The following is a 26,201-nucleotide window of genomic DNA, read 5'->3' as shown; positions in this document are numbered from 1 at the left end:
TTGAATATGAAGCTAAAACCATGAAGAACAGGAAGACAGGAAATATATTTATGTACACTGCAATTCTATGCATGTTTACTCACAGAAGTTTCACTGTGTTTATTCCTATGAAAGAGCACGTAAGATTGTAGCTTTACTCATACAATATATTCTTTACTCTTGAGCAGCAGAACAAAATAATGCAACCAATGCCAAAATACATACACTGATTAACAAAGTGATGTGTATTAAACATATGTGTATTTTCAACAAAGTGCCAATGCTTTCTTTAGAAATAATGATTTATCTTCAGTCACCTGACCTTTTATCATGTGATCATGCAGAGATAGCATATGAAGTAAAAGTTAGTGGCAGTGGCCTAAATTGCAACTTTTCACTTACTCTGCTTCTATCATACTCCTTCCTGGAAGCAGCAAACAGCTGAGCGTTAGATATGGCAATCCCACAAAATGGAAGATACATCTCCATTACCTGGAGCAAAAAGGAAGTATCAGCTATTAGAAGTTGTCATTGTAATTAGAAGTGCATCTTCAATCTAGTTCTCAAAGAGGTTGGTATGCCTGTCCACTTCACACTGTAGGACTTATATGGTGAAAAACACTTCCCTTTCTCTCCACACACAAAATTAGGTCTTGGGGATAAGAACAGTCCAGAAACAAAATGGCTGCCTCAAACTTGTCACTGTGCGGTTGAGAGTTGGGTGGGCTTGTTTTAGAGATGCACTTCAGGCACCAAATATGGCCACCAAAATGATTTGAAAGGAGGAAGAGAGCTTAACAAGGCTTCCCACAACAATGGCCGGGCTTTCTCTTCTTGCCTTATTTCTAAAGTTTAGCAGCTGGCCGCTTTTGAGGAACAACAATAAGAGCAGAGTTCTGGCTGTTGCCACCATTCTTAAGTGTGCCCCAGATAAGGAAACATACACGGCTCAGTGGGGGAGCCTATGATTTGCATGCAGAGGGTCCCTGGTTTAAACCCCGGCAACTCCAAGAAAAGATTCCCTGCATGAAAGCTTGGAGAGCTGCTGTCAGTCACTACAGACTACATTGGGCTAAATGGACCAATGGTCTGATTCAGCATAAGGCAGCTTCCTATGCCCTTATTCCCAGAGAAACTCTGGGAAATGATACCCTCATGTCCCGATTGTGGGCTTCCCAGAGGCATTTGACTGGCTTCTGCGGTAACAGGATTTTGGACTAGATAGGCCTTTGGTCTGATTTGGGGGGGAGGTCCTCTAATATTATTGTGCTACATTTTTAGGTTCCCAATACCGCCCCATTTCAAAATTTCCCAACATATGGATACCGGCACGTCATGGAGAATGGTCTAGCCTTGTCTTCTACACGATGAGCTATTTTGTGTGCGCGCAAAGAGATAATATGGGAGGCACCATCCAAACAGTGTTGTTTTTAACAAAGGTTTTCTGAGATGAAGAGCTGCCATGGCCTATGGCTAGGCTTGTATATGTATAATTTACCTTGTCACCAAAAAACATGCAACTTTAAAGCCATTTCATACATTACACATACCTTACATTATTGTCCCCCTGCCCCTCCAAAAACAACCATCTGCAATAAAATGATTGGCTTTCCAAATGGGTGTCCTTTCGATGAAGAACACACACGCTTGTGATACATTTCAGACGTACTATATCACTCTGCAGAAAACGGTGGATTCAATTTTTAGTGGTGAGTTGAACAAGACTGGTGATTTATAAAGAACCTTGGGGATTAGATTTCAGCCAGTGCCCACGTTTTAACCTTTGCTCCTCCAATGGCCAAAGGGTGGTTCAAAATAAAATGTCATTCAACAAATAAATTCTTATCTTGCAATTCTGCCATGACACATAATACTAGCAATACTAGATTACAGGTTCTTCAATATTTTATCAGGAGAAAGAACTTCAGCTAAAGAATAAAAACTGTTCAACACTGTCCAGTACTTGATCCTTTTCACCTCAAAATATTCCTCTTCTTCTGCATGATTCTTTTTTATTCTAACCTCATTAAAATAAATGAATAGGTTGAGACTGGACTATTAAATCTAAATCCATATCCTTATATTTTAGCTAATATGAGACACGCTTCACAAAAGGAAAATACTACAATTCTACAATTCTATTCTTTCTTTTGCAGGAAGATTTGTTTTTACTTCCTTTGAAAGCTATTTCAACAGAGATCTCATGCATTCAAACATCTTTCTTTTAAATTGGCCACTTCCTTTTATTTATGGAAGAAATGTGCTCCTTAGTATTAACAAACACAATAAATACAAAGTCATTTATTTTTTCTACTTTATGAAATACAGATAAATTCAAATACTTCAACTAAGAGATTAAGATGTTTTGTAGGTCACGTAGAGTTCTTGGTTAGTGATGATGCAGTAATAACTTTAATGCTAATGATTATTATAATAGTAATAATTTTAAACAGCAAGCATTGAAGCACAAAACATTATATATGGCATCTATTACATCAGCATAAGTGTACAAAAGGCAAATGAGAAAACTTTAACTCTTTTAAAAAGCTAGAAAATCCCCAATTGCCATAAGTTCCACCTCTGCAATTTGTACAGATAGATCATTTGAAGACCATGTTTTGAAATAGTTAGCACCAGTGACTGTTATTAAATAATAATTATAACAACTAAAAACTCTAAAAGCAAAAAATAATACTACAAAAATACAATTAATATTTTCTAAAAAGAAATCATTTGTAAATTTAATTCATTCTGGGTTTTAAACTGTCCAAACATGCATGTGCCCACGTTCATATAAATAGTGCAGAATGCTTTACTGAGCACATGAATCCACAGGCTAAGAATCAATCGCAATATGGTTAGGTGTGAACACTCAACCAAATCACATTACGCTTTGGGCATCTGTGCACGGTGTGTCTGGCAACCCTTACAATCAAGGCCTCTGATCAAATAAGAGCATGACAGAAGTTTGTCCTTCGCAAACATATTTCTCAGGGGAGACCCCTATTTTTATTCAAAAAATAATCCACTGCTGGTGGTTAAAGCTGTATCCTATGAGCCCTAAATCAGGCTTTACTGGTTTCGTATCAAGAGCAACATATGGCTGCATTTTTTATGTATTCTGTTTTCATAAGGTTTCCCAATTCATTGTCTCTTACCTACTACAATATACTGTTCCATGTCCCTCATTCAAATCTCAGACACCAATTTACTGGATGCCGTTTGGCAAGCCACATAGGGAAGATGATGCTGTCCTAACATACAGATTGTCTTTAGGATGCTCAGATTATCCCCGCCCCCGCCCACCCCACCATATAAGGCTGAATCACTGAAGGGTCACATTGCAGATATATTAGTCTTGATTCAATGCGCAGAAGGAGCACTTAGTACTTCTTTGGTACTCACACAAGTACTCTGCAACATCTGTTAGCACTTGAGCTAGCACCAAAATATCCTGTGGCACCAGTGGGGATGGGATGCCATTTATGGGAAAAGTACTTTCGATGGGTATCTTGAATCACAGCATCACAGAACTGCAGAGTCCAAAGGGTCATCTAGCCCAAACCCCTGCAATGCAGAAATCTCAACTAAAGACTCCCTGACAGATGGCCATCCAACCTCTGCTTAAAAACACCCAATGAAGGAGAGCCCACCACCTTCTGAGGGAGTCCATTCTGCTGTCAAACAGCTTTTACTGCCAGAAAGTTCTTCCTGATTTTTAGTCGGAATCTCCTTTCTTGTCACTCAAAGCCATTGGTTTGGGTCCTACCCCCTGGAGCAAGAGAAAACAAGCTTGCTTCATCTTCCATGGGATAGCTCTTTAGATATTTGAAGATTGCAGGCCATCAAATCGCATCTCAGTCTCCTCTTTCCTAGGCTCCTCGCCTCCAGTCTGCAGTGACCTCACCTGTTCTTCACGAATTCTCCAAGATTATAGACAGAGGCTCTGAGATTACATCCGCAAGCTCCTTTAGTACCCTTGGGTGCAGCTCATCAGACCCTGGAGATAAAGTAGCTAGGTGTTCCCTTACCACCTCTTCTATCTTGGGCTGCAGTTCCCTCCCTGCCGGTTGGGCACTGCTTTCCTTTTTTAAAAAAAATAATATTTATTAATAGTTTCAGAATTATAGAAAAAAAAAAAAAAAATAACACTACAATACATAAAAAAGAAGAAAAAACGCAAAACATAAAAACCAATACAGCAATACAGCAAAAAAATAAAAAAGAAGAAAAAAAGACACAAATCCCAAATTACATATCTTTAACTTCCATTTGCTTGTTTCATTGACCTCCTCTCACCTCCCTTTTTGTATTCTAGTTTAATTAGTTATTTCAGCAAATTCTTTCCATCTTTCTCAATTTTTGTTAAATAATTTATCTTAACAATTTAACCTAATAATTAGCTCAACAAATCCTTTCCATCTTTCCCCATATTCTGTTATTCAAATTACCTTAATTTATTTAACCTTATCTTACCATAAAATACCTTAAAGCTTGAATCTTAATACTCAAATATACATAACTTTGGGTTGGAATCCCCCAGAGACCTACTCCTCAATGAGAAAGGAAAGAAATTAAGAAAGAGACCAACAAAAGACAAGGAAAAGGGCAAGTATAAACAAGAAGAAGAAGATCTGCAGAAGGGACATGGAAGAGACTTAAGGGCCTCGGACATAAGACTTCCAGGTTGATGGACTAGATGGAATGGACAGTAAGGACTGACACGACCCGAGACCAGGAAGAAGAGACGTTGGATGAAGATTGGAAGAAAATTTATAAAGAAAATTTTTTATTTAGGGAATTAGCCTAAAATTAATGAATATTAGGGAAAATGTTGGAATGAAACTATATGACTCTAGCAGAAATGATATCAGGGGCACTGCTTTCCTTTTGGGTGAAGACAGAGGCAAAGTAGGTGTTGAGCAGTTCCACCTTCCCTCTGTCACCAGGTAGCATTTCTCCATCTTCCATTTCCCATACAGGCCCTTCTCAAATCTCAAATGATCTGTAAGTTCCTTATGCAGCCACACCGGTTTCTTTAGATGCCTCCCGCTTGTTTTTCTTGTCTGCATTTGCGCCTTCAATATTTCACCTTTAAGAAACTCCCATCCATCTTGTACTCCCTTCACTTTTCAGTATTTCTGACCATAGGATCTCACCCAGTAGTTCCTTAAGCTTTTTTAAAAAAATAAAAATAAAAAATCAGCCTTCTCAAAGTCCAGAGTGCATGTCTGACTAAACTCAGCTTTCCCTTGCCTCTGTATCATGAAACCCAAAAGGACATCATCACTTCCTCCCAACTTCCTAGTACTTCCACTTCATCGATGTGTTGCTAGTAACATCCTGTTTTGTCCTAATGCAAAGCTCTCAGATGAAGTTAGCCTGAATTTAGGGGCTGTGAAACATTAGGGCTATTGGCAATGCTTCGCTCCTTCCTGAACAACTGGGCAGGAAGTGTATTTACAACAGCTTCAAATGACTTTATTTGTCTTCCTTCCCTTTCTTCAGGGTGATTTGGCGAAACGTTCAGAGAAAAACAACAACATAGAACAAATGGCTCAGTGAACATTCTGTGAGAACAACATTATGAGCAATGTTACCAGCTTACATCCTGCAAAATGTAGAAACAGGGCTCAGCTTAGCAGGGTGCCAGTACAGAAGCTACCAAATGAACTGCTTGATAACTTGTGAATTAACAATGAGCATCATTTCCCACCTCACATGAATGCATACGAAATACATGCAAACCACATGAAATGTATGTCCTGGTCATATTTCAAAAGGTCTGCTCTACATACCTGTACACTGGAATTGTTCAGACATTGCTACAGTTAAGTCATTTTAGATTTTAGACTTAATGCTCTTGCAGGAGCATTGCCACCTACTGTCCTCCACTTTCGATGCATATTACTTGCATTGGTAGGGGCTTGGAATAGTTTACCTTTGAGGTCCCATCCAACTCTATATAATTGTATGTTTCTACTTCAAAATGTGCTTTGCCACACCTACTACAGTTGCAGGACCTCTTCCCCATTCTTCTGAGTGACACCCTGGAAGTCTGCCCCCAAAGCCCTCCCCGGAAGGCACGATGGTACTCGTGCATGTTTTGACTCAGACAACAAATGTAGATTTTTGGTAATAGATTTACTATCGCAAGTATCCAGTGCCTGCAAATGCAAACAAAACATCTGCCAAAGAAAGAGCAAACCAATCTATTTCTATGTCCATATTCTTGAAGAACTGCAACCTGCTTTTCACAAATGTCTGCTATTGCACACCAAAATATCAACAGGCTGACTTCTACACAATCTGGATAAATCGCAGGTTCCTTATAAGGTCTGGAAAGATTCTTCAGAATGCAGCTGTACATACCATGGGATTATACAAGCGGGAGCCCTGAAAAACAGAGCTCCGTCACAAAAAGCATGTGTTTGTACACACAGGGGCTCTTTCCAGAACTTATTACAAGCATGTGAAGGCTGGGTACTTATGGGATTCCACTTCTGTGCCACCCACACATTCAAAGAATGTTGGAAAGGTGCTGGAAGGAAAAGATCATAATACACAGATATGCAAAACTATCACACTAGAGTGTTTGGTATACAGAATGCTCAGGGCCATCTTAACTGTTGGTGCTAGGGTACCATGGCACCCAGGCACCGGGCTCTCAGGGGCGCCAGGCCAAGATTCTGGGGCCGAGTGTTGGAGTCTGGGGAAGAGCCGCCGACAGCCGAGCGGAACAGAGCCTGTCGGAGCGCCACGGACTCTTCTGCTGCAGGCGGCTCTTCCCCAGACTCCAATGCTCGCCCCTGAACTCGCACCAAGCTGCCCACAGAACAGCCCACGGGGCTCAGATGGGCTCTGCTCCACTCGGCTGTCAGCTCTTGCCCCAACTGCATGGCAGCTGTTTTGGCACTGCGCCCGGAGCGCCATATAACACTGTGAGCGCTGCACGATGCATCCTGTTGCGTGCACCGAGCTGCGGGTTCCTTTGCTGGCTTTTCTGCTGTCGGCACGCGCTCCCAGTCCATTAACCCAGAATATTGTGAGAGTAAAAAAAAATTGGGGTGGTATACCAGCATTGATTTCTTTCCTGCCATTTTCAGGGGTTCATCAGGGGAAGCAGAACCATGCAGGTGTGGAAAGTGTGAGGAAGCAGCCATGTTGCCTGTGATCACTGGTGTGAATGAAATTCAGTGCAACATGCCAGTAAAAGCCACTGGTCCATAACACAACAGTACATAGGTGGCACTGTGGGTTAAACCACAGAGCCTAGGGCTTGCCGATCAGAAGGTCGGTGGTTCAAATCCCCGCGACGGGGTGAACTCCCGTTGTTCAGTCCCTGCTCCTGCCAACCTAAGAGTTCGAAAGCACGTCAAAGTGCAAGTAGATAAACAGGTACCGCTCTGGCGGAAGGTAAACGGCGTTTCCATGCGCTGCTCTGGTTTGCCAGAAGCGGCTTAGTCATGCTGGCCACATGACCCGGAAGTTGTACGCCAGCTCCCTCGGCCAATAAAGCGAGATGAGCGCTGCAACCCCAGAGTCGGTCACAACTGGACCTAATGGTCAGGGGTCCCTTTACCTTTACCTTACTGCAGTGTGAAAGGAAATTAGAAAACGGGACAGAAGAATCATCATTGTAACCAGGAAATCCCCATGTCCCACAGTATTCCCCATGTCTGAATGCACCCTAAAGGGAGTTTGTATTTTGCAGGACATTCAGCTATTCATTTACTAGAAAATAAGGTCCCACAGCTTTCAAATTTCCTTATTTTGTACTGTCTCTACATTCCGGACAAACTCATTAGCTATGGAATTCAGGAGCCAAACCAAAGCAGCGTCAGGAGCAAAAGGTTATTTCTGCAACCAAGAAGAAAACAACTGTGTACCAAAATGGTTTATCCTATCAAGCCACAGATTTGAGTTTCCCAAATAAAATTAGTTTGATTAAGCCTAGCGCCTCCAGCTTATTTTGCCATGACCTAAAAGTTATATAAAAGCAGAAGAAAAACAGCTCATATCTAACTTGAGCAAATACACTTTATTAAATTTAACATGTTAAGGTCACTCAGGCGACAAATTCATGTATTATCACAAGCAGCGAGGGCAGCTTTACGGTTTTATTATAAAGTCCTTCTAGATGTCCATAGAATTTGTAGCCTGAAGAAAGTAAATAATGACTTCAGTGTCTTCTACTAACTGAAGGGTCAGAAAATGATTCTCTCCCTAGAGCAGGATTGGCAAATCTTTTTCAGATCAAGAACCACATTTGCTCATGGACAACCTTCCATACCAGTGGCGGGCTGAGTTAAAGGGGGAAAAGTAGACAAAGCAACAGAGGTAATCCATAACTTTGTAAAGTAGGCTGCATTCAAATAGAGGAAGCGTGTGGCTGTAGATATGGGGAAAACGTGTTTTATTTCAGGTTTTGCAGATTATGGTGTCTGGTTTTGCTGTTACAGGTACACCATGGCGTTTCTTCTCTCTGCGTTCCTCTCAGCGGTCATTCTTTCTCTGGTCAGTGCTGTGGATGCAAAACCTGACAGTCTACCTCCAAGCATTTGCGATCATCTGCAAGGGATTCCCATATGGCTGGGTTAATGATGCCAGCCTCCAGGTCACGTCTGAAGGATGGATATTTTTCAGGACGGATAATTCTCCACATTTGGGCTGATGCACAATGCCTTCAGCTTCATCGTTGTTGCCCGGTGAACAACCCAAGCAAATTGAAGCACTTCAGTATGATTAAATGAGTTTCAGTTATAGATACTGGGTTATTGAATGGCATAATATCCTCAGTGGTACAATGGGCAGAGTTCATTGGAGTTCAGTGGAGATACTGTTAAATGAAATCAGTTGGCCTTTCAGGTTAATGTATAAACTCTATGCACCATCTTTATCTTCAAGGCCATAACACGGTACATTTAGAGATTATGCGTTGAAATATTTTAGTTGATATTTTAGACTGTAAAATGCTATTGATTTTATCTATTGATTTTTATCTATTGATTTGTTTTACCTTGTGGGCTTATAGCCGAATAAAGTATTATCTATCTATCAGGTTAATGTATGTAGGGCTAGATACTAGACTATAACTTGTATTTTCTGCTATGGTTTATGGAGTAATGTAACAAACACCGTTCTGTTCTATTCCATAACTTGTTATTGGGATAGGGGATAATCAGCTGAAGTCAGAACAAGTGGAATTCTGCAGCCATGAAGTATCAAGTAAAAAAAATGCTGATGCTATAATGACTGACATCCACTTGATGGCACTATAACATACGATTTCTGTTTATAAAGGGTGGCTGACTCTTCCACAAGGTAGCAAGATTTGCAGTTAGAACTGTTGGGGAGCAAAACATTTCAAAAACTGTGTCAAAACTGACTCAATGTCTGGGTCTATAGAAAGATTTCACTACTTGTGAGGAAGCTTTACAGAATTCAGTGTCTTCTGAGAAAGTTGCAGAACAGAAATTGTTGCCCCTCCCCCCCAAACCCCCCCCCCAATAAAAACAAGAGTTTAATCAATCAAAACATGAAACTTTTGCAGTCATGAAGTATTAGGTGCTTGTTACTCTTATTTTATTATTCATTTGTTTGACATTTATATTCCTCCCCCCTTCCTCCAAGGAGCTTAGAATTGCATATATGAAGCATGGGGGTCGCTTAGGGAATATTTTCACAATAATCCTGTGAAGTAGGTAGCTCTGAGGAATAGGAATTTGTGCAAACACACCTGGATTTTGCACACCCACACCAAACCACTCTGGTCTAGTCACTATAAGACACTGGTCCCAATTACTAACTTCATAGAAGGAAAACAAACTGATTCACCAAATACAAATTCACATGGGAGCCCCTAATATATGCACAAATAGTGCTGCATGCATTTAAACAGAGGCAGTTTATCTCTAAGTACATTCCTCTGAGCGGATTTTTTAAAAATTCCATTTATTCCAATGGGCCTAATCTGAGCATGACTAACAGTGGATATTCAGCCATTATGTGGATGTGCTTTTTCCCTCTCAAAGAATGCCAAGAGAAAACAGAAAATAATTCAACACAAAATATCAGATAACGCAATCTAACAAAATATAGCATAAAACGAAATATAAAACATCATCCATGGAGTGGTCTCTAGTCCACAAAAGCTTATGACACACTGAAGCTAGTCTTCAAGGCATGGGATAGCCAACCTTTTTGGGCACAAGAACGTGTTTGAAAATCGATGAAATGTCATGGGCAGCTCTGAACATCATTTGTGATTCTTATTTTTATCTGGAAGCTACCTTGATTCCCATCAGGGGAAAAAGCGGGGTATATATAAATTACTACTACTACTACTACTACTACTACTACTACTACTACTACTGCTAATAATAATAAAGTGGTGGTGCTCAGAACCTCTCCCAAAACAGGCAAAAATCCTGTCCCCAAACAAATAACACAGAAGAAAACAAAAGTCAGTACTACCCTCAGAAAATGAGAACAGAAAACAGACAGCTCTCCCAATCAACAAAAATGCCAAAAAACTGATTCAAAAATAAAAATTGGAAGGAGCACAAGCCCCATGGCACCATAACTGGGGATCCCAGCTTAAAAGTACCACAAGCCTTCCTGTTTTTGCTTCAAGAAACATGTCTATACATCTGGAAATCAATAAATGAGTGTTATAATTATTGTCCCATAAATGTCAGGTGACTATTCCTCTCCTCCCTCGCATCAACCTCAGGATAACCTCCCTATTTGGGTTCCTGCTATTTCCAATGTGGCGTGTGTGCATTTCATTTGGTCTAGCTTTAGCAGAGACTGATGCTGGCGGCAATCCGCCTGCAAGCTTGTAGAGTGAATTATATTAATGGGGAAACAGCCTCTCTCTTCTCTCACCCCCACCCCCAAGCAAAACATCCCAAAAGCTCACTGAGCAGTTAATGCAGTTCCATGCCTCCTGCAATGCAGACATGAGCCTGGAAGGTGCAACACTGAGCTTTTTAAGATCCTTCTAGCTTTTGCAGTAGAAAAAAAAGGAAGCAGGGAGGAGAAGAATCCGCATAGAAAAGTGGTTCCTCTGGGTTCACTTACTTAGTTTTACAATTCATGCTGCTCTGCAGTGACAGTAACTGGAAGCAAAAATGATCAGGTACCACCAGCATTATGCGCTGATTAAATCAGCGGTGAGGATGGACAGAGCCCTCTCCTATAGCTATAATGTTAACTCGCTTGCTGTAGCTCCAGCAAAGCAGAGATGTGCTGAGCTACAGAGTGTGTAATCTGATTGTTCCAGCCAACTAGGCACGGCAGCTGATATTCACTAACTTTCATTATCAGCAGAAACAGACAACAATAAAAACTCAACAGAGCACAAATTTCCGTTGTCTATATAAACTAGGAAACATAAGGGAAATACCAGAAGCGAACGTTAAAATATCTGTTTGTACAACTAAGACCCAAAATCCTGCAATCCTCCTATTGCTTAATAGCATTTTAATCGGTCCAAAAGGACATGTACTGCTATATGCAGTAATTAGAATACTGTTTCTAACATTTACTGAGCTTCCAGTTTTTCATGGTTTTAATATCCAGTAAACTGCTCTGAGTATTTTATGGAAAACCACTCCATAACATTTAAGGCACATCAGAATTAAAGAAATGCAAACATTCCAGGGAACTGAATATGCATTAAGGTACACTAATGGAGATCTAGGAACATTTACATGGTTCTTGTAGACAGGCAAAAGACAGCAAAAAAAAAACACAACAAAGTTCGTATTGGAGGCGTTCACACCAACTACAAATTAAGAGTGAATTAAAATGCCAACCTACAAAGTAAAATCAGGGAAAATGTTACACTGAAGGTGCATATAACATGCTTGCATGGGGAAGAATGAAAATGAATGTTCATAGAGAAAGAAGCAATTGAAGGCTTAATTTCACTTCTAGGTGAATTTTATAGCTGAACAGTCTTCAAAATTGTGAGAAAAGCACCACTGTTTCTCATTCAGAACCATTTTCTTGGATGCCAGGAATGAACACTCATCCTTCCATCCATACTGAAAAGAGGAAAGCTTCTCTCTGTGAGAAGGTGTAACGGTTTCTGATGTAAATGAAACTACCCCCACCCACCCAGCCTTTGACAGGGTGCTGATGGAAGGGGGGCAGTCCTGTATATATTTGTGGCCCTGTCTATTTTTCTGCTTTTTTTTTTTTCAAATTTGGCAGCTATTTTGGGTTGTGCAGACATTCAAGGCAGACATTCTGCGACTGGCACCCACATGCCCTTCTCAAAATTCCAGATGTTCCCACTGGTCCAAAAAGGTTGCTGAGCCCAAAGAATATGATAATGCCATCATGCTAAGCAAATTACATGAGACAGTGTGAAATTTATGGAAGTATCACTTATAATTTGAATTCCAAAACCGTATTTTTGTGAAATTTCTAGTGATAGGCTGGGTTCACAGATAAATGGAGCAGCTTCTCTGAACCCTTCACAAGAACATGATAGGTCCCTGTTGCTGCTTATAAGAAAAGATTAATTTAAAATTTGACAGATTTAGGCAAATGTGCATCAATAATGTGCTTTACATTATTATACACCAAGGCAATTTATTTACGTTACAGTGCATAACAAGCACAAGCACTTGACTTAATCTTTGCAAACACAATTTTGAAATCTGCTCTTATTCAATTGTAAAATGAAAATCCTTTTAACTTGTTGCTTAAGAGATTCCACAGTGATGATCGTTACTCTGTTGTCATTGTTTATCATGTCCTCTAAGTAGATGCAGCTGTTAAGCATTCAGGACAAAATTACTGTGATGAACTATCATGGAGGTGCACGTCTGACCAGACATTTTGATACTCTGTGTGATGTCTGCTTTTAAAAACCAACTCTACTTGAAAATACCCAACAGTATTTATTGTTCAAGGGTAATTTATCCACTTCTCTCCAGTGTCACCTCTATGGACATATTTATATAGTAAGCTATACTAATCCTTGTGTGATGAATTATGTGTTTTCTTGATTACAGCCTTCACAGCTACAAGTTTTTCTAGAAAGAGGATGTCTCAAATACAAACCAATTTCTCTCTGTACTTATGCTACCCGAGATGGTGATGTCTTGAGAAAACAAATATATGTGTCTTGCCGCAAGGAATTCCTCAGAATGCTGTCAGCATAATAAATACCCCATAAGTGTATTATTGTGACAGTGGGTCATAATTCTCCATACAGTGGCAGATTCTGGAGCAGGAATATGTGCTATTGCTAATATGTCCCCATGTCCACTTCCATCTTAACTCTACACTAGTAAAACTGAGCACTAAAATGTTTGTTTCTGTCGTTACATAGCAGTCATGTCCCACAACAGCCCCAGGCGCCAGCTCTGTCCTTTCATCTTCTGTGAGGAAGCACTTCCTTCCTTCCTCACATTTATTTGAGAAATCGGGACAAAAACCTCATGCCAGTCCCATCATCTATCAAACTGGTGCCCACTGGTGGTGGCCCCAAAGTCTGGAATGGTTATCAAGTTCAATGTAACAGATCCAGAATACAGGCCATTTAAAATAAGCTGTCAATACTTTTCTCTTCTAAGTACCGTATTTTTCGCCCTATAGGACGCACTTTATCCCCTCCAAAAATGAAGGGGAAATCTGGGTGCGTCCTATGGGGCGAATGCAGGCTTTCGCTGAAGCTTGGAGAGCGAGAGGGGTTGGTGCGCACCGACTCCTCTCGCTCTCCAGGCTTCAGGAACACATCCGCAGCCTAGGCAGCCCTGCGGGAGTTCCCGCAGGGCTGTCTAGGCTGCGGATAGCAGCCTGCTTCCCGGGGCGCAGGGCACCCTGAAGCAGAGCGCCCCGCCCACCGGACAGACATCGGCCAGCCCCACAAGCTCGGGGGACAGCAAGGAGGCGCAGTGCCGCCATCCCACTGTTCCTCGACCTGGTTCGGTTTCCCCGACCTGGTTTTGGGGGGGAAATAAAGGGAAATTTTTTCCCCCTTTATTTCCCCCCCAAAAAACTAGGTGCGTCCTATGGGACGAAGCATCCTATGGGACGAAAAATACAGTAGTTTACGACATGGAATTATTATATATCAGCTCCCATGTAAAGTGTGAGAGTGGCAGAATTTCTGCAGCATGTGACAAGATAGTCCATGATGCCAATCTCCCAGGTGGTGAACCTGCAGGTAAGTGTGTATACGAATGCAACTATACAGTACTAGCTCACTGTTTTAATCTGTCCCTGTTATCCTTTAATTGTTATTGCTGTGATTGTACTGGTAATTCGTTTTTCTTTTAACTAGCTTTCTCTGATATTACCTCTTTTTTTTAAGTAGGCGATAAATGTTTCAAATAAATAAGTAAAACATTACGGATCCTACCACTCTTAGCCATGCCTATGAAGAGTTTGTTCGCAAGCACTTTCTCTATATCATACGTATCATCACCTATCAACATTCCCTTTCTGTTGATAGGACAAACACTATGTAAGAGAATGAACGGACAAACAAATCTATCATTTAAGAAACAGGAACGTGCAGAAACTACTGAGGCCCATGTTGGTCTGTGACACCCATGCAGAAGATACACAAAACCAATTGTTATTAATTCCACTCTCCGAAGTAGAGATTAAGGAAATCGTTCTTTTAAAAATGGCAAATAGTAGGAAACCTGGATCAGATGGATTTCCTGTAGAGTAGTATAAAACATTCATAGATCTCTTGGTGCCAAAACTTCACCAATTGTACGACAGGATATTTGATAAGGGAAATTTATGAGACACATTTAACCAAGCTTGCATTGCTGTTATACCAAAAACAGGTAAAGATCATACTCAGTGTGCTAATTATCATCCAGTTTCACTGATTAATGTTGATACTCTCTTGTCTCTGTGCATGCCTCTACACCAGTCAACCTCCCAATGCCTTATCTCTTGTGCCACCAGGATTCTGGCTTCTAAATAAACAAAGTAGAAGAGGCGTCACAGGTTTTTTAAATTTCAGAAATCAGCCTAAATACTGTCAGCAGACTAAAGGCCAATCCAAACAAATCAGGTTGTATGCAGCCCTGATAACAAAGTAACACCCTTGATCTGAGTAACTCGTTGCCTTGCTCTCCTTTTTGCCCACATGGTTGGAACCTGACTACTGGCCCATGAAATGGCATCATCCAGTTCTGGCACTTTAGATCCTGGCATGCATGGACTAGAACCAGACCCTCAGCTGGCCTTGGACTCCACGGCCCAACAATGAGCTTGGCTGAGGTCTGATGAAACTTAACCTCAATGTTCGACAACTGACCTTAAGCTTGCTGTATACTTAAAACAAATTTTAAAAAAAAGAGTCAAAAGGAACAAGAAGCTACAGAAACTAGAATTCGTAAATAACAAGTAAGCATGATGTCCTAAGGTTTAAATGTGGGTTATGGAGGGATCCTTCCAGAAAACAGCATTGTCTTCCAGTTGGCAAACCATGTATTGTTTCCATGTGTGATGTTTAAGGTTAGAGTATTAGTTCAGTATTTGCTGAACGTAAAATGAAGCTAGAATGAGCATAGCAACCTTACTTTCTGCTTTGACGCAACTGCTCTACTTAAATTAGAGGGATTTTTTAAACCAGCAACACAATGTCACTGTAAATGGTTTTCAAAGTAGCTAGTGACCTCAATTAAAGAAAAATCCTATGTCACTTCCTCCTACATGCAGCCTTAATAATAATATAAAATAAATGAATAAATAAATTGGGCTGCAGGTGAGAAAGGGCTCAGAATTCAGTAATTTCTATTAAATAGAATGTACAATTCATTTCCATTAATAATTTCATATGCAATTCAAATTTTACAACTCTCGTTTTCTGATTGTATATTGTTGGAGTCAGTGGGAACTTTCTGAATTGAAGGAAAGGATGCTCCATAGCTTCCTGCTGAAATTCTGTAACTTCTGATACTACAAATGTTCCAGGGTATTTGGGACTTTACTTTGTCTCACTTTTGATGTGCTATAGTACAAGTGTAAGGAAAAGGAAAAGGACCTTTCCAGGTTATGTGGCCAGCATGACTAAACCACTTCTGGCGCAACGGTACACCATGATGAGTGCCAGAATGCATGGAAATGCTGTTTACTTTCCAGCCACAGCGGTACCCATTTATCTACTCATTCTGGTATGCTTTTGAACTACTAGATTGGCAGGAGTTGGGACAGAGCAACAGGAGCTCATCCCGTTGTCCGGACTCGAACTACTGACCTTCTGATCTGCAAGCCCAAGAAGCTCAGTGGTTTAGACCACAGCGCCACCGGCTCCCTGTAATGCAAGTGTACCCCTCCAGACTGTAATAATGTGGTAACAATGAGGAAGCATTACAGAAAAATGAATAAAGTGGAGTGGTCCTATATGCATGGATGGTCCTATATAAATCCACCATTAATTGACTATTTCTGGACCAATTATATATCAAACACACACACCCCACATAAAAAATTCAGTCTGGAGGGGACCTATCTGTTATTAGAGTAAGAAGCTAGGAATGGTGGTTTTTTTGTTTTTAAATAATCTTAAAATGTTTAGTGCAATAGGCCATTTTAAAATTGCTTTTAGTCTTTGATAGTTACTGATGTGAATCTCTTTGCTTGGATAATGAAAGTATGGGGAATACAATTTTCAGAACTGTAAGGTTTGATACAGAATCTTATAATGTACTAAGACAGCTCTCTGAAAAGATGGCCTGGCTTCCAGTTCTACTTAGTGGAGCTTCTAGATATTTTAATAAGCTCTGCAGAAGCTGTCTTTCCACAGGACATACATTAGCTCGCTTTCACATTTGCGAACCCTACAATATTATTGCTAAAGCCTTTGGTTAGCGTATGTGGTCATAAACAGTGAGACACACCATCTCCCACAATCCCAGTGATGTTAAAAACTGCTAAGTGTAACGATACGTTTTGTTTTTATTTCAACTGGGTAAGTGGCTGCATAAAAAGAACGAATCACACAGAACTTAATTGGCTGTCATTTGCACAGCAGCAATTGGCGAAATAACTGGACAATGTTATTTTATTCCGGCTGAAAAAAATGTCATTGCAAAGCTGACATGCTGCATCTTTTGTTTCCTGTTTCTTCATTAGCTGCATGACACTCTGCCACAGATGCAAGCAATTAGAGAGTTTTGAAATGTTCTGTAAGGTCAGTGATAGAAATTTGCTAAAATTAAAAAATCAGCAAAACAGGACAATTATGTTAATTCATCAACAAAGCAGAGGTCTTGGCTGTACACCACCAATGTAGTTGTGTCCAAATATTAGTGGGGAAATGCAGTCTAAGCACTTGCCCGCCTGCAATACATTGTTAAAGTTCAACATTTTAGCATATTGCCCGATCTCCACCCACCCCCCTTTTAATTACAGTCATATCTTGGAAGTCAAACAGAAGTCCATTCAACTTCCAAAACGTTTGGAAACCAAAGGGCGGCTTCTGATTGGCTGCAGGAAGCTCCTGTAGCCAATCAGAAGCCCCTTCAGGTTAGACGCTGAGGTTCCAAAGAATATTGGCAAACCAGAACACTCACTTCTGGGTTTGCGGCGTTCAGGAGCCAAAACGTCCAAGTACCAAGGTGGGATCCAAGTTTGGGATCCAAGGTACAACTGTACTTATTTTCTTTATTTTATATTTAAAGCATTTTCACCACACTCTTTAGCCAAAATAATCTTCCGCATCGTCTTCCATTCCAATTAAACAACACTTGAAAGGGCAGTCTACGCTCTCAGGCTTACAACCTAAAAACTATGTCACAAAAGAAAAAGGGAGGAGGAAGGAGGAGGGGAAGGAAAGTAATTTCATATACAAGTTCTTAAAGTTATCGTTCTTACAATGACCAGCTGGGATGGAAATAACTCAGGTAGCCATTCCAAAGTTGCTATTACACTTCCAGCTTAAAGCAAAACAGCAATGACTGGATGCTGCTAAATGGTCCAAGTCTGGAAGAACCCAGGATGAAGCCTGTTCTTCCAAAGGTCTGAATTCCCCGATTAAACCTGCTTCAGATGGTCAATCATCAACCATCCCATAAAGTATGCCTCTACCAACCACATCCTCTGAACTTTTTAAAAACAGAGGCATTGAACAAGCCGAGGCACTCAATTTATTGGAGCACTTAGATGGTCTGCTTCCAAAATGCTGTGCAGACACATCAGCTAATCTTTAAACTGCTCCTGGGAGGAAGACAGTGGTATTCATTTCAGAGAAGAGGAAGACATCTAGACCCGTTTCCCCCCCTTTCCTGGAACATATTCATTAAACGTAACAACATCTCACAGGTAAAAAGTGGTTGTGACTCATGCATTCAAAATTAAAGAGCAAGTCACTGGCTATTAAAGTTTCTTCTGGACCATGATACTAGCTCCCATAAAAGCTGTTCAAAATACTTTATATCACCAGCATAAATAATACTGGGAGGAAAGCAGAGAGAAGAAATGTCATGGTGCCCCGGTAGCAGCCAAACCAAACATCTACGTCTACAAACCAAACACCCACCTGAAATAAAACATGTCTCTCCCCTATCGGTCTCTACTGCCACAACAGGCACTGTAAATCTCCAACACTTTGACTTTACCTCTGAAGGCGCACTCTTCCATTGTCTCCGGATGCCAACAATAATTTAATACTAGTGATATCCAAGAGTGAAATTTATTATGTCTGTTTGTATATGCAGGGAACACAAAAAGAAGAAAATGTTAAATGACTTGCTCAGTTCACAGCAATGTCTCATCCAACACCTGACTCCTGGTCTTCAGTAGTATTTTGGATAACCTTTATCCTACAAATATTCCTACTATAAATTTTTCTAGCACTTCTTTTACTGAACGATGTGCTTTACAATACATATCTCATTATACCAACTGATTTATAGCAGAACCAAGCTGCAAAATACAATGTTCTTACCGTTTAGAGCCAGATGTATTAGATCTAAGTCTCTAGAACATTGTTTTCCACACACTTGGGTCTCCAGCTGTTTTGGGACTACAATTCCCATCATCCCTGACCACTGGTCTTGCTAGCTAGGGATGATGGGAGTTGTAGTCTCAAAACAGATGGAGACCCAAGTTTGGGTCTCTAGAAGAAGGCATCAAGCGGTTTAGGGTTTAGGAATACAATCACTGGGAGAAACTGGGCCACTCATCTAGTTTAACTGCAAGCAGCAAAAGTATTACATAGCCCTGATATACAATTCCACAACTATTCTCTCCTAAATCCTATTTAGAAGCAATCTCACACTGCACCCTAGACTCTACTGGTATCCAGCCTATGACAGTATAGAAACATTATAAACAACTTGTTACTCATTAAATAACAGTTAATGAATTTGTGGAGTTGTTTTGGAATGCATCTGTAGTGCTGAATATTTTTTTGGTGGTGGACAGTTCCACAGATGAACTGTGTTATGTTAAAAAAGCAAACAAACATGTTTTAAATCTGGTGCAGATAAATCCTCTCTTGCTTCAATACTGTATAAATTTAACAATATTGTTTAACAATAGTAACCTATTGTTCCTTATTTTTCTTCCCACACCATTCATGATTTCATGGACTTCACTTCTTACTAGACATCGTGTATGAGTCTGAAAACTCTTGGAACCCACTGCGTAATGTGCCGATTCAACTAAATACCAACCAATTAAATTATGCCCATACTTCTGCGGTAATCCTTTCTGCAAACAAAACAGTACAACCATCGAAGAGAAATCTAGCATGATTTCCATTGCTTAGTAGTGCTTCGAAAATAATTAGATAACAAAAATAACCAGATTCTTGTTGTTCCAACATTGTTAGTAAATGCAGCTGATGATCTGATGAGACTATTTGAACGGAATGATTTCCTGTAGGTTTCATCTATTACGTCAGTGAAAACTAGGGCAAATAGTTGAGAAGAAGCTAACAAACCGAGGTTTCTTGATTGCAATGCTGTGGAGGCAAGACTATTTACTGTCTTGTTTAGGAAGTTGTAAGAACGGTTGTAAATGCATTACAAATTACTTTGGTATGCTGAAAATGGGAAATCAATATTCCCCCCCTTTTCAGAGGGCTAGTTCAAAACTTAATAGTATTAAGTAATTACTTTTACTAGTTCTCTTGGGAACTCTAGGAGAGAAGCAACTCCACTTCCTTGCTTATTGCTTACCAATACAGTATTGTTCACTTTAATCAATTTAGTAGTTCAACTATGATTGCTTTTACCATTGTCTTTGGTTAAGTAAAGTTCCATAAGGGGCTGTTTGAATTGATGTTTGACGTGCAATTACTAGTCACTGCCTCATCCCCTCTTAATCTAAAGTCCTCCTTACATTATGCAATTGGGTATGCAGAACCCAATGTGCATTTCAGTGGGAACAAAGATGCCGTACACTAACTTTTGGTGATGGTAAGACAGAATGTTCATGCCCCAAAATAAAGATTTTATTTGTCAGAAGCAGAAAGGCATAAAGAGGTAGGCTCAGAGACAAAAAAGAAATCTTTAACACCTCCAGCTTAGTACACAACCTATGATTACACTAGGGCAGGATTTATTCAAGCCTGATCAATTACAGTGGTGCCCCGCAAGATGAATGCCTCGCAAGACGGAAAACCCGCTAGACGAAAGGGGTTTCCGTTTTTGAGTTGCTTCGCAGGACGAATTTCCCTATGGGCTTGCTTCGCAAGACGAAAATGTCTTGCGAGTCTTGAGATTTTTTTTTCGCTTCCCCCCCCCCTTTATCTAAGCCTTTAATAGCCTTTTAGCAGCTAATCCGCTAAGCCGATAAGCCTTTAATAGCCGCTAAACCACTAATAGCGCTAATCCGTTAAGCCGCTAATAGGGTTGCATCGCAAGACGAAAAAACCGCTAGACGAAGACACTCGCGGAACGGATTAATTTTGTCTTGCGAGGCACCACTGTATATGGAGAATTTGTTCGTCTTTCCATGAATGGTCCTATTATAAAGGTGCTGGCTAGCTAACTTGGTAGGTGGTAAGGAACTTAATGAAAATAATTAATTGGTCTGTATCCTGCAATCTACCATTTGGGAGTGGGTGGCGCGGTGGTCTAAACCACTGAACCTCTTGGGCTTGCTGACTGGAAGGTCAGCAGTTCGAATCAGCACAATGGGGTGAGCTCCCGTTGCTCTGTCCCAGCTTCTGCCAACCTAGCAGTTTGAAAGCATACCAGTGTAATAGGGACCACTGCAGCAGGAAGGTAAACGGCGTTTCCGTGCGCTCTGGATTTCATCATGGTGTTCCGTTGCACCAGAAGCGGTTTAGTCATTCTGGCCACACAACCTGGAAAGCTGCCTGCGGACAAACGTGGGCTCCCTCAGCCTGAAGCGAGATGAGTGCTACACCTCATAGTCGCCTTTAACTGGACTTAACCGTCCAGGGGTCCTTTACCTTTATCTTTTTTACCATTCGGAATGCAGTACCAGAGCTTAGAATGAACAGAGTCAGCTAAAAGGAGTTTTGCGGATTGAATTTGTTGGGCAGAACAGAGTTCTAATGGGCTGAAAGGTAGAGCCTCGACAGTGCGGTTGGAACCTGGTGGCAGATTAACAATTGTGTTTGCGCCATACATATGAAGCTGTTTGCTCCAAAACTGCTCTACTTAAAAGTGAACAGCAGACATTACAATGGCACGGTAAGTCTCCATATGGTACAAGCTTTTGTCTGAGAGAAAAACAAAGAAGTAAAAAAACCCTGAAGGTTAAAAAGACATCACAGATCACAGGCTATTGTATTGACAACATTACCTGCTGGTGTTATTATCCATAACTCATAATGTCAGAAAACACCTGTCAGGACTCCACATTAGGAATAAAGCTCTCTGTTAAATTAACAGACACGGATAACTGCAAGCTCATACAATATACAAGTAAATAAACAGTATTCGTATACTGAATTGGCCCACAATTCTATACGTAGTGGATATAAGCCTAAATTGTAATTTCTGTGCTGGATTAATCTCCTTGGACTGCATCCCCCCCCCCCCCAACTCTCTGGGTTAAAAAAAAAAGTAAAATAAATTAGCCACACACTGGAAAACCATTCACTATGTGTGACTTTTGCAATCGTAATTAATGCTGTAATTTAGCATGGCTGTCATGCAATCAAATCTTCTACATATTAATCTGAGTTCACTGGGACTTATGTACATAGGATTGAAGCCCTAGATTACCCAAAAAATGGAGACACAGAAAACCTGGACCTGTGAAATACATGCAGTTTACCAGTTTATAAGCACCACTAACTAATGTGATTATATGCATGGACTTGAACAGTGGCACGCTGCTAAATATTTTATTTGTTATTAAGGCATTTCTTTTAAGACCTAAGTACATACATATTGCCACTGTGTACTTCTAATTAAAAACAATAATTTAATTTGCAGATGAATCAATATGCTAGCCCCCTCGCCTTATTTAATCATGCTATTTAGCTCTCCCTTCATTGCTCTGACTAAATGCACAAACTTAAAAGTATGTGTCTATTGTTTGCTGCGTTTTTAGTTTATATGCTTTTATTCCAAAGGTGCAAGGAATCCTCTACTGTCAGGAAACTGACCAATAATATCTGGAAACTTCTTCAATCTCCATGAGCATATATTCTGCAAACTCTGCATCTGGGAAAGGTTTACTAATTAACGCATTCATGAAGGAAAAATATACCCACCCAGCAACAATGCTACAGTGTTAAACTACAGAAGTGCCTCTAGGACTGCATTTTTAAGTCATCTGTTCCTTTTTTGGAAGCTCGCAACTAGCTGCCTGCTGGCTGCCTGAACTTTCACTCACTCACCTGATCATGTGATAATTGGTGTAAGAATTTCAATGGAGGAATGGGCTTCTACTCCTTAACAGATACCAGTGAGGGCAGCATTTAGCACTTCCCTCAACACTACAAACTTTGTCAGCAGAGAAGTTACATCTTGGGAACGCTCACCTGGGAGAACACAGCTGCACCTACAGTGGGTTTTAATTTCTTTCACATGCTTGGCACATGTATAAAGCTACGTTTCTGTATAACATTGTTTCCTTTCATAAATTCCTTCAATAATGCTAACAATGTTTGATTTCCCTTTTATGTGTGTTGTTATTATTTTTTAAGGCTTTCCTCTCATGGGCAGCCATATTTTCCTATGGCTCACCTTATTTCTCCCATTCTCCCTCTCCTTTTTCTTCTCCTGGTTTTAGCAGAAGCACATACTTTCTTGTGCACGTCGTTTCAACATTCTTATTCCTCCCCCTTCCTTTTTCTTTCTTTAAATTGAATCCTATTTGTCTTTTTATCCCCTTCAGCATCTTGCACTTATGTACTGTCCTCTCTCTTGTCTCATTACAGACTCCCGACTCCCGATTATTCTTCCATTCTTCTCCTTTACCTACCACCCTTTTCCTGTGGGGCTTCCATTTCCACCTTGATTCTTTCTCTGAATTTTCCATCCATCACTTTTATTCTCTCCTCTTTATAATCTCATTTTCTAGATATTAGCTTCCCACCACCTTTCTTGCACACCCCGCACTGTTGACACAAGAATGAAGGCTGATTTCTTCCCCCTTACACCCACACACTACAAGCAAAGGGAGTCTGCTAGGAGACTGCTTTAGTCATAAATACCAACTGCAGAGATTTTTCTTATGTGCGATTACAGATTGCTGTGTATAGCTATTAATAGGCAAGTAGAGATAGCTAATTTAATGAGCAGGCAGTGTGTTAACTGACGTTTATTAACTAATTCAAGTATACATATCACCACACAAAATTAGATGCATTCTGGCTCTGCTGGAAGAAATGGAAATATACTGAGAATATAGAAAATAGATTTTGCCAGTTAAAAGTGTAAATGGACTAGAAGAAACAAGTTGTACTTGACCATAAATCAACAACAAACTGTTAAACTTCATTTCCCCCTGTAATTGTACTTACCTTTTGAAATTTAAAGATTATAGCAATGGCCAAAATATAAGATAACTTTACACACAGTTGAAATTGAAGCCAAACATCTGGTGCCTGTGCCCTTGTACCAAACGATATTACATTTCAAAGAAGGATTTTAAAAATCCAGACTGGTGTTGAGCCTACTGCTGCCTCTGTTTTGGATGCAGTCAAGTGTAATGGGTAGGGAATATTTAACCAAGAGAGTAGTGAAAAAAGACATGCATGTTGTTAATGATTTCAATTAATTCAGTCTGATCACTTCAGTAGCATAACTGAAGCTGAATACAAATGACCACTTATCAAAGTAGGCATACTTAGCAACCATCAACATGCCAAGAATTTTACCAACACCCATAGGGACAAACATAAATCCAGCGCCTTTCCAGAAAATGTGAAATTCTCCTTTGCATTTAGGCAGATGTCGCCTATATGGTTATGCACTCACCACACTAAGTTGCTTGGGAAATGAGCATCTCTAGTTACCGTGTGTTCTGTGTTGCATACAGATTGGTGAGAAAATACTCTGCCTGCAGATGAAAATGGGGGAAATGGCACCTCCCTGTAGGAAATGAGCCAGCCATTCAATACATTGACATTTGTGACTCACCTTAGGCAGTGATGAGGCTAAAGTTGTCCCTGAAGAGAAAAAGGTCATCATAAGGCAGGTATCTTTTAAAAACAAAACAAAAACTGGGCAGCCTAGAAGTCTTGCAAAATGATAGCCACCAATCGAGAGCTTTCCAGTGATGACAGTATAGCAAATACAACAAATAAATGGTTGGATATATTGTCTCATATAAGAAGGAAATGCCAAAGAAGTCACTGCGGTTTTAGTGATAATTGTATTGTGAGCTTTATCTCAAAATATGGAATAACAACTTCACCAAGAGTTTTACATAATACAGAGCAGAGGGAGACAGATTACTTAATAAATGTACTGATTCTTAAAGATATGTGGAATAATGGCATGTCATCTGAACAATACAAAAAAAATACTTGATTACAAATAGAACGATTCATTTGCTTTATGGGAATCAAGATGCAAACCTTAATACACATCTGAGAAAACAGCTATGTAAGATGTTATCCATACTGCCAAGCAAAAAGGAAAAAATAACTTACTTTTTCATCATCATCGGTGAAAGGAGCACCTCCAGGTGTTTTATTTATCGCTTGGGCAACGCCAAGAATTTCACCCTCACTGTTTCTTATGGGCATGCAAAGCAATGACTTGGTTTTGTATCCAGTTAGTTTGTCAATCTCGTCATTAAAGCGGCGATCCTACCCAAACAGAAAGAAAATGTTATAATTGGGACTTACAACAGAATGCTTTTCTGCATTCAATCTACTGCAGTGCTGACCATCAGACATTTCCCAGGCTGAACTCACCAACTTGATAGTGATTGCTTCCATCTATCTGGCCTTTGCTAAACCTTAACTTTGAGCATGTTTTGTAGTGCATGAGGTAACGATCATAAACATAGTCACATATTGCATTTCTGTATATTGTACTTATACAAATGTTATTTCCCTCCCCCCACACGTTCCTGGTTTTTTCTTTGCTTCTTAGGGTTAAGTATATTTCCCTCCAGTTCGGATTATTCAGATAGAATGCCTATAAATTCACTACGAGACTTGAAAGAGCACTTTTTAAAAATATGGCCTGGCAAAATGTTCAGCCCTTCCTACCCCCGTCCTCATTCACATTAGTTGCAACTGATCGAAAAATGCACCTGTTCAATTTTACTTGAATCTTGCATTGCCTAAGACGCGAGTCAAAGGTCACATCAGTTAATTCTTAGGATCTAAGTGTTTCAGAAGTACCTCCTCTGCACTTTGAGCCCATAAGCTACCGTAACTGCCTGTCGTCAACCTCACAAGAGCTGGAAGTGGCAGCACACATCTCTGCTCTGTGAAGCATTTATCATCACTGGTGCCATCATTAATGTCAAACCACTCCTACATCATATGTGCACCCTGGGTGCTAGCTCTGGGTTTTGCTAGATGCGAGTTCAAACAATTTTTTTCCCAAATACATAGTAGAGAACAATAATTGAACTATTATTACACAACCATCCCAGCCTATTATCTCTCACCCTGACCTAGCCACTGTATCCACGCGATGGTCCAGGCTTGATTATTGTAACTCACTCTACGTGGGGCTGCCCTTGAAACTGACCCAGAAACTCCAGCGGGTGCAGAATGCCGCAGCGAGACTCTTTAAGGGGTCTTTGCCGCAGGATCACATTCATCCAGTGCTATACCAGCT

General features: G+C 40.3%; 1 protein-coding gene across 7 annotated transcripts in view; it reads right to left on the bottom strand.

The window, feature by feature from the left end:
- PDE11A (phosphodiesterase 11A) overlaps window positions 1-26,201 on the bottom strand; it is a 162,191-nt gene that overhangs the window by 103,649 nt on the left and 32,341 nt on the right. For 5 of the 7 annotated variants that reach the window (XR_013991157.1, XM_081023757.1, XM_081023758.1 and 2 more), the window contains exons 2-3: window positions 25,055-25,213; window positions 382-471 (exon numbers count right to left, since the gene is read on the bottom strand). Coding sequence is in view for 6 of the 7 variants with exons in the window: in XM_081023757.1 (XP_080879883.1) it covers window positions 382-471; window positions 25,055-25,213 (249 nt within the window). In the remaining variant the exon portion in view is untranslated. Of the gene's footprint in view, window positions 1-381; window positions 472-923; window positions 1,502-1,529; window positions 1,744-25,054; window positions 25,214-26,201 lie in introns of those variants that run through there. The other 2 variants (XM_081023762.1, XM_081023761.1) reach the window with 2 other exon arrangements.

Source organism: Podarcis pityusensis (assembly GCF_964106645.2).
Source record: "Podarcis pityusensis genome assembly, chromosome: 1".
Classification (NCBI taxonomy): Eukaryota; Metazoa; Chordata; class Lepidosauria; order Squamata; family Lacertidae; genus Podarcis; species Podarcis pityusensis.
This window is presented reverse-complemented; position numbering and strand designations above follow the sequence as displayed.